This window comes from Sardina pilchardus, chromosome 5, assembly GCF_963854185.1.
Source record: "Sardina pilchardus chromosome 5, fSarPil1.1, whole genome shotgun sequence".
Taxonomy (NCBI): domain Eukaryota; kingdom Metazoa; phylum Chordata; class Actinopteri; order Clupeiformes; family Clupeidae; genus Sardina; species Sardina pilchardus.
The window spans coordinates 33,764,402-33,781,927 of NC_084998.1; the positions used below are offsets into that span (position 1 = coordinate 33,764,402).

General features: G+C 40.3%; 1 protein-coding gene across 2 annotated transcripts; it reads left to right on the forward strand.

Moving 5' to 3' along the window:
• Nucleotides 1-1,151: 1,151 nt before the first annotated feature.
• Nucleotides 1,152-13,230, forward strand: LOC134080753 (galectin-9-like). Of its 2 annotated transcripts, XM_062537349.1 has the most exons (10): nt 1,154-1,480; nt 2,082-2,170; nt 4,838-5,030; nt 5,143-5,262; nt 9,606-9,683; nt 9,993-10,070; nt 10,461-10,493; nt 10,882-10,970; nt 11,826-11,982; nt 12,571-13,230. In XM_062537349.1, exons 1-10 carry the CDS (start codon nt 1,454-1,456, stop codon nt 12,715-12,717), a joined length of 1,011 nt encoding a protein of 336 aa, XP_062393333.1. In that variant the 5' UTR covers nt 1,154-1,453; the 3' UTR covers nt 12,718-13,230. The 2 variants fall into 2 exon arrangements, with proteins under 2 accessions (XP_062393334.1, XP_062393333.1); XM_062537350.1 differs by lacking the exon at nt 9,606-9,683 and having other exon boundaries at nt 1,152-1,480.
• The last annotated feature ends 4,296 nt before the right edge of the window (nt 13,231-17,526 follow it).

The following is a 17,526-nucleotide window of genomic DNA, read 5'->3' on the forward strand; positions in this document are numbered from 1 at the left end:
AAATGGTAAAAAATCAAAGGGTGGGTTTTGGGGGAAAAAAGTTTTTGTTATGTGTGGGGCAGTTAGTTGAGATAATCAGATGTGTTTTGACATGGGTAGGCGAAAAGGTCAAGCCGCAGAATAGATTTACAGCCTTTTTTTCACATTAAAAAAATAAATAAAATCAAAGGGTAGGTTTTTGGGGGAAAAAAGCTATGTGTTATGTGTGGGGCAGTTAGTTGAGATCATCAGATGTGTTTTGACATGGGTAGGCGAAAAGGTCAAGCCGCAGAATAGATTTATAGCCTTTTTTTCACATTAAAAAATGGTAAAAAATCAAAGGGTGGGTTTTTGGGGAAAAAAAGTTTTGTGTTATGTGTGGGGCAGTTAGTTGAGATAATCAGATGTGTTTTGACATGGGTAGGCGAAAAGGTCCAGCCGCAGAATAGATTTAAAGCATTTCAAGCATGGTTTTTACATTAAAAAATATATAAAATCAAACAGTGTTTTTTTTTTTAGAAATTAAGCTTTGTGTTATGTGTAGGAGAGTTAGCTGAGTTCACCATATGTGTTTTGACATGTGTAGGTCAAAAGGTCAGACCGCACAATAGATTTATAGCATTTGAACATTTAAAAGTATGAAATCAAAGGTTGTTTTTTGGAGAAAAGAAGTTTTGTGTATGTGTGGGGCAGTTAACTGAATTCACCCTACAGTATGTGGTTTGACATGGGTAAGTCAAAAAATGAAGTTGCAGAATAGATTAAAAAGCATGTATCAACATTAAAAATCAAAATAAGTTTTTTTGACAATTGAAGCTTTGTGTTATGCCTTGTAGTAACACGTGCACGTTAGTTTGACACACATTTGTCCCTCGTAGTCAGTGCTGAATAGGTCTTTCGAATAGTCGAATATCCAACATCCAATATAAAACCAACTTTACCACGCTGGCCAAGCCATATCTCAGAGTGCGCTTCCTAGGGGAGCAATAAGCCCCGAGAAGCCGTGGTCTGCACTGATTTTAGAGCAGCTAAGGGGCGTTGTTAGCCACGACGCGCAAGCGGAGAAATATATTTTCTCCATGCAACATCGTGCAATTAGTTGCCTTGCAACATCGAGTAGCAGTGACTCTAACTTTGTGTAGTTGTGTTAGCACATAGAACGAAATGCGGTCAAGGTGTATGTTTGTGTTGGGTGTGCGTGCCGCCGCCCCTCAAAGACAGGTGTTACTGTAAATATGCTGTCTGGGATAGTAACTTATCAGATAACGGGAACCCATCGTGTAGGCTAATGCCAGAAATGGGAGTGATGTGGCGACGGTCCAATTCAGTGCATGTTAACCGAGAAATCGAAACTTAGTTGGAGCTGTTTGTTCGGGGTAAGGTGCGTCATATGTTTCACAGCTTCTCTGTTCTTTAGGAAGTCCCTGCTGCTCTGCGAATCCTCATAGTCCTAAGAACGACTGAACGTTGAAGAATGTATCAGCAATCTTACCAGAGTCCAGTGAGTAACCTACATAACTTGAATACGAAATTAAGTGTGTTTGAATACGACTGATAGTAGGGCCTAGAATCGACATAGCCTACTTTGCTATTCGGCGAAGTTTAATTTGATCCATTTTAAACATTAATTTTGGCCCTGTAATGCGTAAAGAGAAAACGACTAACAATTTGCGCCATTATGTTAAGCAAAGATCATCTGCACCATATGTCATGTCTTAGGCCGTAGAGCAAAATTAAACGTGATTGTCACAAATTCATGTTGCATGCAGGGTTCTCATGCACGGGTCATGGAACCCTTGGAAATCATGGAATATCAGGGAATTTTGTTGTAGTAGTTTTAAACTACTAACGTAGGCTACTTGCTCTGTACATAGGCTACATGCATAGCCTACTATATGCATATTCATATCCCGCTGCAAAGAAGTAAAACAAACAAACAAAAAAATCTATAATAAGTCATGGAATTCATTTGATTAAGCGTGTGAACCCTGTGCCTGGATTCCTACCGAAATGTAGACGTACATTGTAAATGGTAAAATGAAATTGTCCATAGTCGAACCTTAGTTGAAGCTGTAGCCTAACAGTCGATTCTTCCTCCACAGAGACTACCATTTAATGGTGTTGTCAAGGGTGGTCTTCATGAAGGAAAGACCATTACTGTCACTGGGAGAGTGCTTCCCAGTGCGGAAAGGTATGGCACTTACTAGGATTATAACTGTATTATGCCATAGGGTGTAGCGGCTACACCCTGGCACGGCTATTCAACTTCAGTAGCTACCAAGAGGGCCGAATGGAAAAATCTGATAACAGTAGGGACTACTGTGCTGTTTTAGACAATGTAAACTTTACATTGTCTAAAACAGCATAGCAGTCCTTACTATTATCAGATTCAAAACGCATATAAAATTGGTTCAGTTTCCAATGTCATCATCCCCGCGAGAGTTTAACAGGTGCGATAATTGAAAATCCCCATGTTATTTTCCCATTGATAAAATCTCAAGATACCGGATCTCCTTATTTGGGCAAAGATGGTAGTTTTTCTGTAGGCGAACTTCAGAGGTCTATAGCAGGCAGTTAGCCTCAATTAACTCATGGATTTCCTTATATGGGCAAACATGGCAGCTTTCGATCCTTTTTGTAGGCGAACTTCAGAGGTCTATGCCTTTAACCAGGGTGGGAATTATACCAAGGCCATGAGGCCATGGCCGCCGTTGCCCTACACTTTGGCCTTGATGCCCCCTGAACCCATCATAAGGCCACAGTGGCCTTTATGCCCCTGACTTAGGGTTGCCAACCATTCAGTATAATACGGAATCGTCCCGTATTTGATTTGTGGCAGGTAATTATCACAGAATGTACAGAAACCTGTCTGAAAACGGCTTATGATGCTTCCATGAGGGAAACATCCCAAAACAATGGTACTCATATTTGCTGTTGTTTTCAGAAGTATCTCATGCAAACATGCGAAAGAATGAACTATTGTAATTATATAGCCTATCTTACATTAGTAAAGCACACCCCTGATGTGCATAGTTTTCACAAACTTTTTGTAAACAATTTTGGCACAAACATTGACTGCTTTGAAGTGAAAGTGCATGTCTAACAATATAGCATAATACTAATTGTGATATGATAATCATAATGATGATTTGATGGGGGGTGGGGTGAGGTATGTGTAGATGGGCCCTATGACCCCGAAGTCTGCCATGATTGGGCCACAACTTAAAGAAGTTTGAGGCTGTGTTAGTGTTTCTCAAAGCCTACAGCGGCTAGCGGGTCTATGTATTTGTGTCGAGATAACCCTGAAATGTAAAACCATCGAATTTTACTCAGTGGCCTTTGTGCCCTATCATGTGGCCTTGGTGCCCCTAAAAAAAAAAAGAAGGTGAAGGCCAAATGGCCTTGCCCCTAGAATGACGAAATTCCCACCCTGCCTTTAACCCTCTCTGGTATCAGGCTTTAGAAATGTATCTTGTAGTAGTGGCATTAGCGTGCTCAGGCCGATAAAGAGGGTTGGCCGTGGGCTGTTTATGAATGATAGTCCCTCCTATATGCAGTGCTCAGATTACTGTCACATCTTGTTTGTGGAAAATATCCCATGTCAAGGCTTTTGGATAGTCCTTCAACAAATCAGACCAACGATCCAGGTGCGCCTTTTGGATAAGCTAGTTTATGATTGGGCCCAGAAGATGGGGACAGTAAGCAGTAGAGATAGATGTGCATGTTTCCAGCCTGAGCAGCAGGGCGAAATCCAAATTGCCGGCAGATCAGGCTGGGTTTACCCACACTGGTAGGCCTATCCTATCTAATAGTATTCTGGGGGCATACTTGTGCCTGTGACAGCTAAGATGTGAGGAGTTTTTGGAAGCTCAGGGCACAACGAGGACAATCTAGCCCAAGTGAATCCAGCAGAAAAAGAAAAAACATGACATACTATCTGGCATATTGCACAATTTTTTTTGGCTTAAATCAAAGTTATGTAGCTTAGATAGGCTATTATGTTTGACAGACATGTTTTTATATATTTTAATTTAGTTAATACAATGTATTTAGATGTTGTTGAAACTAAAGCTGAAGCAAGAGAAACCAAACCAAACTGCAACCAAAATTATATTTAGATTTGAACAGCACCCTAAATTATGTTATTTGAGCTGTTGATTGATGGAAACCGTGACATACTAAGTGAAACGACACCTATTCATACTCATAGTGGCCACATGACCACACTTGATTGAAGGTGTTAACAGGATTGTCAAAATAGTTTTTCTGAGAAGTTTGAACAGACGCAGCTCATCCGAAAGTAGTCCAACATCGGTTATAGAAAGAACAGATCAAAATCCTCGTTCATGCCCCTTGGGGCCAATAAGTCCAAAATGCTTCTTTCCTCAAGAATAAGGCATTCACATCATCTCCCCGACAGGGAGGTTTGACCTGTTCAATTCCAATGTACCTCAGAGTAGAGACATTGTGTGAAGCTGGTCTAAGGGGTCGTTCAGACCACAGACTTGGCATATGCGTTGCATGTTACGTGGCTGCTGCGTGGCGTTTTATAGCCTACATTCACACCAGAAACAGCTCTGATGCAGTGGTGCTGCGACCAATCCTCCTACTAAGACATCTCGCCCGCACCTGAGATGTGCAGGTCATGCAGGCAGTGATGCACACGCTCTAACCTGTTGACATGGGTTCCGAAATGAAAACGAACAGGTAATTCATCTGACATGCAGCAGCCACGTTTGTGGTCTATATGAGGCCTTTATAATAGTGCACAGCAAGTTTTATATTCTTGAGCGGACACACATTTAGGATGACATGAATGACAGCATTTTATTTTGTGTTATTCTGCATGTCCAATCAGATTTCAGGTGGACTTAATGTGCGGCTCAGACAGAGCCCTCCACTTCAACCCACGATATGGCGGATCAAGTTACGTTGTGTGTAACACCTTGCAAGGAACAAATTGGGGCAGTGAAGAACGCAAAAGCCCATCACCAATTCCCCTCGGGGCCAATTTCACCGTGATATTCTTGGTCAACCATGACTCCTATTCGGTTAGAATATAACATTGTCTTCAAAATGCACACATTTTTTTAATGGTAACAAACTACTGCATCATGTATTCAATAGTGTTATTCAATAGTGTTTCTCCATCCATTCCACCAGATCATTGTGAATGGTGCCCACTTCATGGAGTACAAGCATCGCATCTCTGCCACCAGGGTCCAAAGCATCTTCATCGATGGAGGAGTGGAGATACATTCAGTTGTGTTCCAGAATCCCGCTGTAAGCATTTTGATTGGTAGGAATAGAAACTTCAAGGCTGACATCTTAATGACTGCTGACATCTGATCTCTTAAGAAGTATTCTTACACACATAAAGATTTTTATAAATCTCAACCGATTGTTTATCTGTGAGAGAACCCACACATGAAGATAAAAAATCTTTCTCGGCTGCCCTTGGAACACCCCACCACATACTACAGGAATTCCAGTCACAAATATTGAACATGTTGAATATTTATGATTATCTTCACCGAACGTTTTCCGAGGCAATTGTCGGGAGAATTTTGACTCTTAACACACCACACACTACAAGAGAATCTCATCAGATAATCTTAAAATCTTGATTTTATTTTATTTTAATGACCACACAGCCAGGCTGGTGGAATTTGTTATCAGTACTGCTCTTGGTACAGGTTCCAACATTGGGCTACATTAACATATAGTCAAGTCAAGTCAAGTCAAGTCAAGTTTATTTATATAGCGCATTTCATACACAGAGGTCATTCAATGTGCTTTACATAAACAAAAACCAAACAGTAATAGCAGATAAAAGCATAGATGAGCAAAGAGTAATAACAATAATAATAGTAATAATAATAAAATAAAAAATAAAAAGAAAGCAATAAAGAACTAGAAAATGTAATTCCATGGAAGGAATTACCATTGCATGTAAATGCAAAAAGGTTGCTGACTGTGTAAAACATTGTATTAGGCCTATAGTTTAAAAGACAACTAGGCTACACAGAAGAATAGATAAATAACAATAACCCAATTACAATTCCACTGAAATTACTTGGAAAGTCACATTTAAAAAGTGATTTATGAAAATGCATCAAAATTTTGGATATAGGCTATTTTGGAAAATAACTCTTTAAAAGACTGAAATGAAGTTGCCTACTTAAAACGAGTTGCAAGAGCTGACACTTTAGTAGCCTACAGTGACGACTGGTAGGATAGCTTACATAGCCTTCATATACTAATGCAGGTTAAAAGTAGGCCATAGGCTATAGATTTAGACACCATTGGAACACGGAATAGGCTACAATCTCAAACAACGCCAAACGATGATGCAGCAACAGGTAGGATATCTAGCAATGTAGGATATTTTATGTAGGATACACATATTAGCTAGGATGAGCTAGTATGTTCTTCGAAGTATTTCCAGGTGTGTGATTGTCCTAATAGGAATGTAGCCTACAATACGCTGTTAACAAAGGTTTTTAATTTGTGAATGATGCCGAAAGTTTTAAATGAATGCCTGGCTGGCAAGTCCTATAGCTGAAACGACTAGCGTGCTAACAAACAAACGTGAAATGATAGCAATGCAGTTTGTACTAGAAACGACTGTAAGAAGGCTTGAACCTAAATCGTGCAACTAGTTGCTTGTAACTTGCTAGTAACTTGCTTGTCGTTAGCTAAATACAGTGTTTACGTTGACGTTAGGTTAGATTGTCTTTAGCTGTTGATAACGTTACCGAGAGCAAACCGGTTACTGTAACGATAAACAAATCAAGTAAGGAGTAGCAGGAGACAAGACGATAACGTCCTGGTTTAGCCTACAGCAGTGGCATGGTAGAATGTTTTCATAGCTGTTACAGCGGTGGCATTTGGATCAAAGATCCTTGATTACTGACAGCTGAGCACTGACATAACAGTTAATCTTTACCGCCAAAGGGTCTCAACGTTAACTCTATGGGAATTTTTAAATCTTTTATCGTAAATATCTCAAAAAGTATAAAGTTCACAAATGTGAAAAAATAATAGAACAAATCTCCGTTTCGAGACCTTTGTAGGAGTGCTTGAATGACGTCAAACGGTTCAGTGGTTCTAGAGCCTTTGATCGTTGATTTTGGTCGGAAGATATAATAATAATTATAAGAAGAAGAACAGTGATAACAGTACATTGCATTGACATGCAATGTAATAATTAACATAAAAGACTTAAGGTGGAATAACTAGAAGACAGGTCTGTTTTTAACAGATAGACTTTGCCAGAGTCTAATTTAGCAAACCAGTGATAGTGATCCTTCTCAAACACCCAGAGCTGTTGCTACTCTTTGGAGATTCGTTGACGTAGGCTAGGCCCATCTGTGCGCACACAATATTTCCTTTCTTACTGGGGAGACCTTAATGTCCAGGGCCGATAGCTCAGCCGTCCCTGACGCTGACTACCACCCAACAAAAACTCACCTGAATCTCCCTTTGCCCAACCAGGGGCAGAACGTAGTACTTAAAAGGAACAAACTAGTACTACTCACCATGAGTGCAATTCTCCGGCATGTTGAGGGATCACACACATCAGGTTTCAATTTCCAAGACAAAATGAAACTTATAAGGAAACATAAGCATAACATCATTTAAAAATAAAGATTTGTACAGAAAGCATAAAAGACTCAAGGTGGAATAATTAAAAGACATTTAGCAGAAAGCATCTGAGAACAATTTTGTCTTAAGTCTGGATTTAAAACTGGCTGCAGTTGGGGCCTTTTTAATGTCATCCGGAAGTTGGTTCCAAAGCTGAGCTGCATAGCAGCTAAAAGCTGCTTCACCATGTTTAGTTCTAACAGCGGGTTTTACTAACAGGTTTTTCTCCTGAGACCTGAGAGGACGAGAAGGTGTGTGTACTGCTGAAACATGTCTGATACTGTAGGTATTTAGGTCCTGCTCCATTTACTGATTTATAAACAAGCAGCAGTGCTTTAAAGTCAATTCTGTGACTTACTGGAAGCCAGTGCAGAGATTTAAGAATTGGAGTAATGTGCTCAGTTCTTTTTGTTTTTGTGAGAACCCTAGCTGCTGCATTTTGAATCACCTGAAGCTGTTTGATAGTCTTTTTAGGAAGGCCTGTGAACAGTCCATTGCAGTAATCAACCCTGCTAGAGATAAATGCATGAATGAATTTTTCTAAATCATGTTTTATAACATATAGCACAGACACATTCATACATGATACATACAACATACTGTAGATACATAAATACATAAGGGTCATACTAATCCATAGCAGTCCTCAGCGTTTGGAGTTCAAGAAGTGTATTGCTGTGGGAATAAAAGTGTTTTTGAAGCGGGTTGTTCTGGAGGGGATTGTCCTGTGACGCCTCCAAGAGGGCAGTAGCTGGAAGGCGTAGTGTGTGGGTGAGGTCAGAGATGATCTTGTGTGCCCTGCGTAGTGTCTATTTGTGATGGAGTGACTCAAGAGATGGTAGGGGTGGCCCCAGTCGTGGCGCGACTGGCTGGGGCACCTACACCGCACGCCGGCGACCCGGGTTCCATTCCCGCCCCGTGGTCCTTTCCGGATCCCACCCCAACTCTCTCCCACTCGCTTCCTGTCTTTCTACACTGTCCTGTCCCATTAAAGGCATAAAAGCCCAAAAAATATACTTTAAAAAAAAAAAAGAGATGTTAGGGGTGAGCCAATGACTTTGGATGCTCTGTTAATGATGCGCTGAAGTTTCTTCTGGGAGAGTGTGTCGAGACTGCCAAACCAGACTGTGATGGATGTGGTGAGGATGCTTTCAATGATGGCTGTGTAGAAGGGGAGCAGGAGGTGGGACCTTACTCTGAGTTGATTTTCCATTTGAGGTTATTGCTGATGTGGGTCCCAAGGAGTTTGAATGTGTCAGTGATGGAGATGGGTTCACCTTCAGTGAGCACAGGAGTTTTGGGGGATGGCTGGCGTCTTACCGTATGTCGACGATGAGTTCTTTTGTTTTTGATGTGTTGAGTTGGAGGTTGTGGTCTGTGCACCAGGTCACTGCTTGGTTGATCTGTGCACGGTATTCAGTTTCTTGGTCGTTGGTGATGAGTCTTAAGGGCCGTTCACACCAAGAGCGATAACGATAACGATAACTATAAATAAATATCGCTCTCGTTAATATGAATGACAACTTTCACACATAAACTATAACGATAACGACATGAAGAACGATATCGTTGCTGATCACTTTCAGAGCGATTTTGAGAACGATAAAAAGCTAACAGCCAATCAGAACCCATAATATTCTAGCCATCACATTCATTAACATGAGGAGAGACTTTTCTTATCGTTGGCCAGTGTGGACGCTTTTATCGTTATCGTTCTAGTTATCGTTATCGTTCTTGTTGTGAACGGCCCTTTATGATGGTTGTATCGTCCGCATATTTGTACAGGTTGACAGAACTCTGCTGTGATGTGAAGATTTGTTAAGATTTTTGTCAGGAAAAAGTCATGGAATTTTACATCTGGTGTTCAGTACAGTGGGAACCCTGGATTATACGGTATTGCTTTGCCATGGTTCCACAGCACGCAGTTTGACATGTCCAAAGTCACGTAGGACTGCCTTTTTTCATGTTCTCCACTTCAGGGTCCTCCTCCTCTTCAGAGTCCTCCTAATCCTACTCAGTGTTCAGTGTTTCAAGTCATTCAAAGTCATCCAAAATCCGTGAGTGTTTGTCACCTTACAGTATATTATGTCTAGTGTCACAACTATAAACACCAAATCAGTGTTCCTTGTTCATGTACCTTGTCTGTTGTTATGAACCTACAGTACTGTATGTGAAAACTGAAAAGCGCTAATGAAATTAAATGTATGATTATTGTGATTATTATGACTATGACTATTATTGATAGTACTGGTTATTATTGTTATTACATATTACTATTGTGATTATAATGGTTATTGTTGTAATGTAAGTAGCTGTAAATGATCCTCTCACGTAACCAATGGCCTCATCTGTTGTGTTCTGAGCAGGGCCGCAGGGGGAGAAATAAAGCGCACTTCTCCCAAAGAGCTGCTGCTGCTGCTGCTGCCCACACTGCCTTCCAAATGGTGGGTGGACCTACAGGGGAGCTACACCAGGCGCAGAACTGAGACGTTCCATTCGCGTTGCATCTGCTGCAACAAGTTCGTTTTCATTATAATCAACGGAAGTAGCTACCCCAGATGTGATAGCGGCGCGTACTGTATATTCGGAAAAGATAGACTAGTCTTATAAAATGGATTTTACGCATCGCGAATGGAGCACCTCAGTTACAGCGCCTGGTGTAGCTTCACTGTTAGAACTAAGACAGTTTAAGAACTCATCTACAGTACATTTGCTATTATCTCTGTCATTCTGGATGTTTTAGCACAAAGCCTACAGTATGTATCACATCAAGTCTCATAGTGCCATTGTCCAAAAGGGAATAATGATATGATGCCGTTGTTTTGTCTTGACAGGCTCCCCCGCCCTACAGTCCTCCCAAGGCCTACGTAAGAGCTTGTTATACCTGATAGCTCTCCCACTGCTCTGAACCAACAATGCACTCACTACTAACCATTCAGAGTCAGGAGCTTTTTTGATGTATTTCATACAAAACTAAATTCAATATAGCTGTCCCTACCAGGACAACAAAATGCAGATCCACACCAAACCAGCAGTAGAAAAACATTTAGATAAATATTTTTGTTTTTAACATTTTGATATTTAGGATTTTTTTAATTAAATAATTTTAATAAATGATTAGTGAATAATTAAACTAATGCACCCCAAGGCATGTCACAGTCCAGATGCTTTGCTCCATGCCTCTGTTGTCCCATGATTGCCTGTGAAAAGGGAGAACAGATTGCATCTATTTATATATTTACTAATTTTACGCAGACTGTGCCATACAAGACTGTTATTCAAGGTGGATTGTATCCTGGTAAGAACATCACCATTCAGGGTGTCCCAAACCAACAAGCTGCCAGGTATGTACTTAGCTAGGCAAACATTTTGTGACTGGGTAATATTCTGCATGGTATGCAAAAGGTTTTTGTGAGAACTTAGCCAAGCATTGTGGTAGAACTCACTCAGATGTCCTACTGTAGTTTGCATAAGGGATACAAGGGATGACGTGAACTGTGATGAATTGGTACATGTCATTTATAATATGCAAAAGTGCATCATTGCAATTTCCAGTTTCTTGAGAACTTTACTCATCCAATTGGAACACATGGAACCAGTTTTGTGATTGTTTGCAAGTAATGGCATGTCTGAAACACTGTCACAGAGTACTTTCAAAATACAAAAATACAGTATTTTATTTTGATACATGATGTGGCTATGCATTTTGTAGTTTATTTTGATACGCTTAAAATTAGGGTGTTTGATAATTAATTTAAAAATACATTTTGATGCATTTTTGTCCATCCTTGCCAACAGCTACTATAGAGCAGCCAGGCAGCTAAAGTGCTCCAGTCTGGGAGCATATTTAACATCATGCCCCCCATAGTATAGCACTGTAGTTGCCTGGCTATTCTACTGTAACTGTTGACTGCAGCTACTTGAGCTAGGTAGCAATGTTTTTTTCTTTTTTTTTTATGGTACCGACAACAGTGATTTTGAGATACAGAGATCTACTGTATGTAAAAAATGGCCAGAAATGCATCAAGACCGGGGTTTAACACTCACACATAAGCTAACTACCGTTATACTCAACACCAACTCATCTACATCCAAGCTGGGCTGGGCTTGAGACTGCACACCAAAACAAAATAAAAATAAAAAATAAAATAGAAAGTCCGGGTCATGGTGATTAAACCAAACTCTAAATCTCATTCCAGCTTCTGCATCAACCTGCGGTTCAACTCGGGCATAGCCCTCCACTTCAACCCCAGGTTCAAAGAAAACACAGTGGTACGCAATAGTCACCTGAATAATAAGTGGGGAGCCGAGGAAAGGTCTGGGGGGATGCCTTTCCACTGCGGACAGCCATTCACGGTAGGTCTGCCTGTTCATGGAACTAAACTCAGCTGAAATATTCATCATTGGGGCTGCAGCAATTCATTCATCGCATTAAGTTAATTGGCAACTATGTTGGTAATCAATATATCGGATTGATAAACATTTTAAGAAACTATTATTTAATTTTTTAATTTTATGATATTATGTATTATCATTATTTATTATGATGTATTATTTATCATTAGGCCTACAACAATTTATCGATTAGCATCGGACTATTAAATTAATCAACAACTATTTTGGTTATCGATTAATCTATTTGGTTTGAGTAACTTTAAAAGAAAAATGCATTTTAGGACGTCATGTTGGGCTTTGGGTAATGCTGATTGACATTTTCTGACATTTGATAGACCAAACAAGTAATCTGTTAATCAAGAAAACAACGCAAGGACAGTAACTTTGTACAGTATTATACTGTCATATCAATTTGCTGTCATTCATTTGAAGGACAAAACTGATTAAAGAAGGACAACCATAGAATTTAATAATGACAATATTCTAATTTTGTGCTAATTAAAATGGAGGTGGTCAGTTGGAGTAATGAAATGTCTGTCTTCATTACAGGTGATGTTTGTGTGCGACACCCAATGCTACAGGATTATTGTCAACGGCGTCCAGATGTTCACCTACAACCACCGGCACTTCAGCCATGAGCAGACTGACATTGTGGAGATATCTGGGGACTTGAGCCTGTCTTCTGTGCAAGTTTGATGTCTATGCATCATCAAAATGCTTTGTGTTGTGTTGTGTAGAGAGAAACTACTCGGTAGTCTGTTTCTTTCCTTCTTTCTTTCTTTCTTTCTTTCTTTCTTTCTTTTTAACAAAGATGTACAAGTACATGACAATTCTTGGAACTCAAATTCTATCTGCAGTCTTTAAAGTATTACAAGTATGGATGAATACTAAGAATGAGACCTCTGAAGCCTGCAAATGGTGTAAATCGTGTCAGGGTGAATGGAATGCCATTTGTGGGTAAATGTCAATGCCCTCTAGGGGGCAGCGTATGCTTGTTTGTAACAGAGCTGTGGATGGAGCTTCAGCTCTGAATTGTAAACAACATGCCAGTAACCTAGGTAGGCCAACAACGCGAATGCACAAGGGACAACATTAAACAATAACACATCAACAGAGTTTCATAGAAAGATTGTCACATATTTCAGCATACAAGAATGAACGTTTCCTAGTGTACTTTTTGGAGAAAAATAAAATAATTTTCCAATCTTAGGACTGCTACTTACTACAACTATCCCTGAAGACATCATGTGCAGAAAACATAAGATTTGTCAGTGTTCATAGCCCAGTTGGTTTGATATATGTAGAGCATAAGATGCCACCCTCATTGTTTCTAAGAACTATCAATGGAATGACACAGATCCTCTCAACCTGTGAGTGCAGGCAGTGGTGTCTGAGGAGCTCGAGATGTTGGGCAACTACTGTAGTTCAAGCCCAGCTCCGCCTGACCTTGTCAAGGTGTCCATGAGCAAGATGCTGACCTTGTCAAGGTGTCCATGAGCAAGATGCTGACCTTGTCAAGGTGTCCATGAGCAAGATGCTGAGCTACAAGTTGCTCCTGATGTGCAGCCAATTGGCGTCTCGCACGGCAGCCTCTGCCATTGGTGTGTAAGTGTGTGTGAATGAGTGAATGTGAGGCATGCAATTGTAAAGCCTTGCCTATATTAAGTGGGTATGCTGAGATGGTGATGCTCCTTAAGTGGGTATACAGTACTGCGTAGTCCTGCGTAAAGCGTATCAAGTAGACTACACCACTGCATCCAAGTAAAACTGACCACGGGGGACCTATAGGTTAGAATCCAACCCGAGTGATTTTCCAATCCCACCCCAACTCTCTCTCCCACTCGCTTGCTGTCACTCTTCACTGTCCTATCAGATGAAAGGCATACAAGCCCCAACCACATTAAAAAATAATATAAAAATAAAAGAAACTGGACCACACTGCATTACATTGTCCCCCTCCTGTTGTCCATCCCTGTGGTCATGATGGGTTAAAAGTGGAGCAAAGCCGTATGTAGTCGTGTGACAGGAGATGGTGACTAAGCTTCGCCTTCAAGAGGCTCGCCATATTGACATCAGAATGTTTTATTGGCCAAGTATGCTACAGTACACACTCAAAAGGAATTTGGCCCCTAGGCTGTTTGTATTTCTCTAGCAATACAGAAAAATGATACAGACAAAGTGCATATTATTTACAAACAGGAAACAATTTACAATTAAAATACGCTGTTCAAGACACAAACAATATCAGTACATATAAAGTATAACACATATTGAGACATAAGAGGCAAAGGTAGATGGCATAAATATCGATGATGATGATGCAGATCAGCAGCTGTTCCTACAGTGTGTCTTTTGATGTCCAGTGTTCTTCAGCATCTGCACAAGTCTTGCTTTGTACTGTAACTACAAAATCTACATGTAAATTTGATACCATGAGAAAGATCCTAAGCACAAACAACGGTGGGTCAGTCTCAGGCCACATGATGCTGTTAATTCATAATGTGTTCACCCACAGGCCTCTGCATTGCAACATTGGGGGAAAAGCCTATTGCACACATTACTGTCTGCTGGCAAACAATAGGCCTGTATGTCTGAATACCATTTTCCAATGAAATAGGTGCGTATTTACCTAAAGTAACATTGATATAAACTCTAGTTCATTATGAATTCATCATGTGTTCAGTATGTAAACATGAGGAATTATGAGTTAGTTTAATGCTTGTGAATTCAGCAACACACAGGATTTCATAATTTATAAAAAGGAAAACACACTGTTAACACATTCGTAAGGCTCGATTAATGAGGAAAAGGATGTATCCTTAAGTAACATTGAAAACATACTTAATAATGGTGATTTAAGTGTTTGTTAATGCTTAACTAATACTTCACTAAAGCTAAATTGTGTACCCTTATTGTAAAGTGTTCCCCCAGAATGATAGTTGGAGCTTTGGTAGTGCAACTTAGTTCAATGCAAGCTACACAAGTGTTTCCCAAAACCATAGTTCCACAGTGCGTGCATCGTCGTAAAAATGATGTCCATCTACATCTCTTGACCTGTAGTAGAAAGACAGAGTGTTAGTTCCAGGGATTTTCATGTGTCTAATCACCATACATCCATATTTTAAAATGCCTTAAAAGAATTTGCTGCCACATGCATGCAATTCAAAGTCACACACACCTGCAGACAAGATGCACGCTTTTGATCAGTCATTTGTGACTATAGCCTTTGATTTTAGCATTCTCATGGAGTGGGGGGATAATATGATCTGCACAATAGAACTATAGGTAAACAAAGGTAAGATCATTTTGTTGTTAAAATCTCTACTTTGACCCAGATTCAAACTCTTGGACAAGTGACTGTATGCTGCACATCGCAGGCCATCATCAGCCTTACACACTGCACCGCAGAGCTGATTGTTTAAATGAGTGAATAAAGGGTAAATAACAATAGAGAACACAACTAATAGATATCCCCACACAACTTCCACGGCTGATCATTTACAGTACATTGTATCAAAAATGTTATTGAAAGTTTTCTGGAATATTATGCATGTAAATTATCCATTATATCCATATAGTGGTGCCAGTCTAACAACCTGATACTGAATAGATGTGTTGGAGAGGATGCACCCTCCCATACTTTGTGTAGATTCCACACGAACGACCCAAAGGTAGTGGTAGCACACACAATCTTCATAGAACTGGACTCATCTCTATTTCACCTGTTTATTTGATCAGTGTATCACTGTAGTTGCTGTGAGTAAACATAGTGAATGCTCACCCAAGCAGAGGTTTCGGCTAAAGATATCATACATAAAGAAAAGGTAGCTGCACAGTCTTAACTCTTTTGACTACTTATTTGATGATGATGCAGACTGTTGCTGTTGGTCACAAATAAATACTCCAAAAGAGTTAAGAGTGTGCATCTACCATTTCTTTATTCAGCCAATCTGTGGCCTCATAAAGTACATCCTCTGTTGGCTTTTTTCTTGCAGAAAAGTGAAGAGTGAAGGTATTGAGTGGGAGAGAGATATAGGGTGGGAGCGGGTCAGACTCCAACCCGGGTCTCCATGGGTGCTTTGGACCTGAATGTGCTGCGGGAATGTAGCCAATAGCTCCACTGCGCCCCCCTCTGGTGGTATTTCAAAGAATGAAGTTGATGTTGAACTCCTACTCTGGGTCCTGAAAAAGGAGGTATCCACACTTGTTGATGGACTGCTGGATATCGCAATAATAATAATAATAATAATAATAATAATAATAATAATAACTATAATAATAATAATTCATTTTATTTAAAGTGCCTTTCATGTCACCGTACACCGACGCTGACACTGTACAAGAAGACAAGAGTAACATAAAAGCAATATACAGGGACAATACATGTAAACTGTACACTTATTAAAATACACTATGCATTCAGCTGGGGACAAACATTGACACAAAAGCAAACAACAGAATTGTGAGAGGAAGCTTTGCTACGGGATAGATGTCTCCTAAGGTCCACTGTCATCTCCATTGTCTTGAGACTATTCAGCTCCAGGTTGTTCTGGCAACACAAGAGCACCAGCTGTTCGACCTCCCGCAGATATGCACACACATTGCCATCTTAGATGAGTCCAACGGCCATAGTGTTGTCAGCAAAATTCAGGAGTTTAACAGCTGGGTCGTCAGAGGTGCAGCGTATCGTGGTGGAGAGGAGCAGTGAGGACACATTTGTGAGGAGCACCAGGGATTGTGTGTGTGCAAGTGGCCCCGGCCTCTCACCAGTTCAGTAAACATATCACTCATGCCATACCATGAATTAAATCAGTCATGGGGAAATGATCATCATACTTAGTCTGTGAGTCGCTCTTAAGCCATCTTTACCTCCAACATGATGTGATAGCAGATGCTTCCTAGTGGTCATAAAACACTCATTGTTCTGGACTCTTTGGGAATCAACAACAAATCACTCTGTTCATGCAAGCATTCATTGGGTAAGCCTCTGAATTGAATTCATTTTGTGGCATGCGGTGAGGAAATTAACTCATAACCGGACTGGTTGATGAGGTATTTTTATATGGCCTATTTTATCTAGTGAACCAACACATCCTTAAGAGGATATTTCCCCAAATGGTTTGGTAAACTACTGCAACTGGAGAATGACTGATTGCTTTTAGTGTAGGCCTACTAGCCTGAGTAAAATGCATTTTGTCCAGATGTCCTAGCAATGGGTAGGAAGGTAATTCAACTCAAATGAATGCATCATTCCATAATCTGTTGTACTTGAATATTGTTGGTCTTGTCCAATTACATGAATCTCATGTAGCCTAAGGCTGTCACAGACAGTCATGCAGTGAGTGTCAGGCTACTCAAACTCTCTCGAACTACCCGAATTACGCTGATCCGGATCAAGGCTCCTATAAGTAGATAAAGAGAGTCATCATCATTTTACCATATGTCAAAGTAACATGAATGAGACCACACACACACACACACACACACACACACACACACACACAC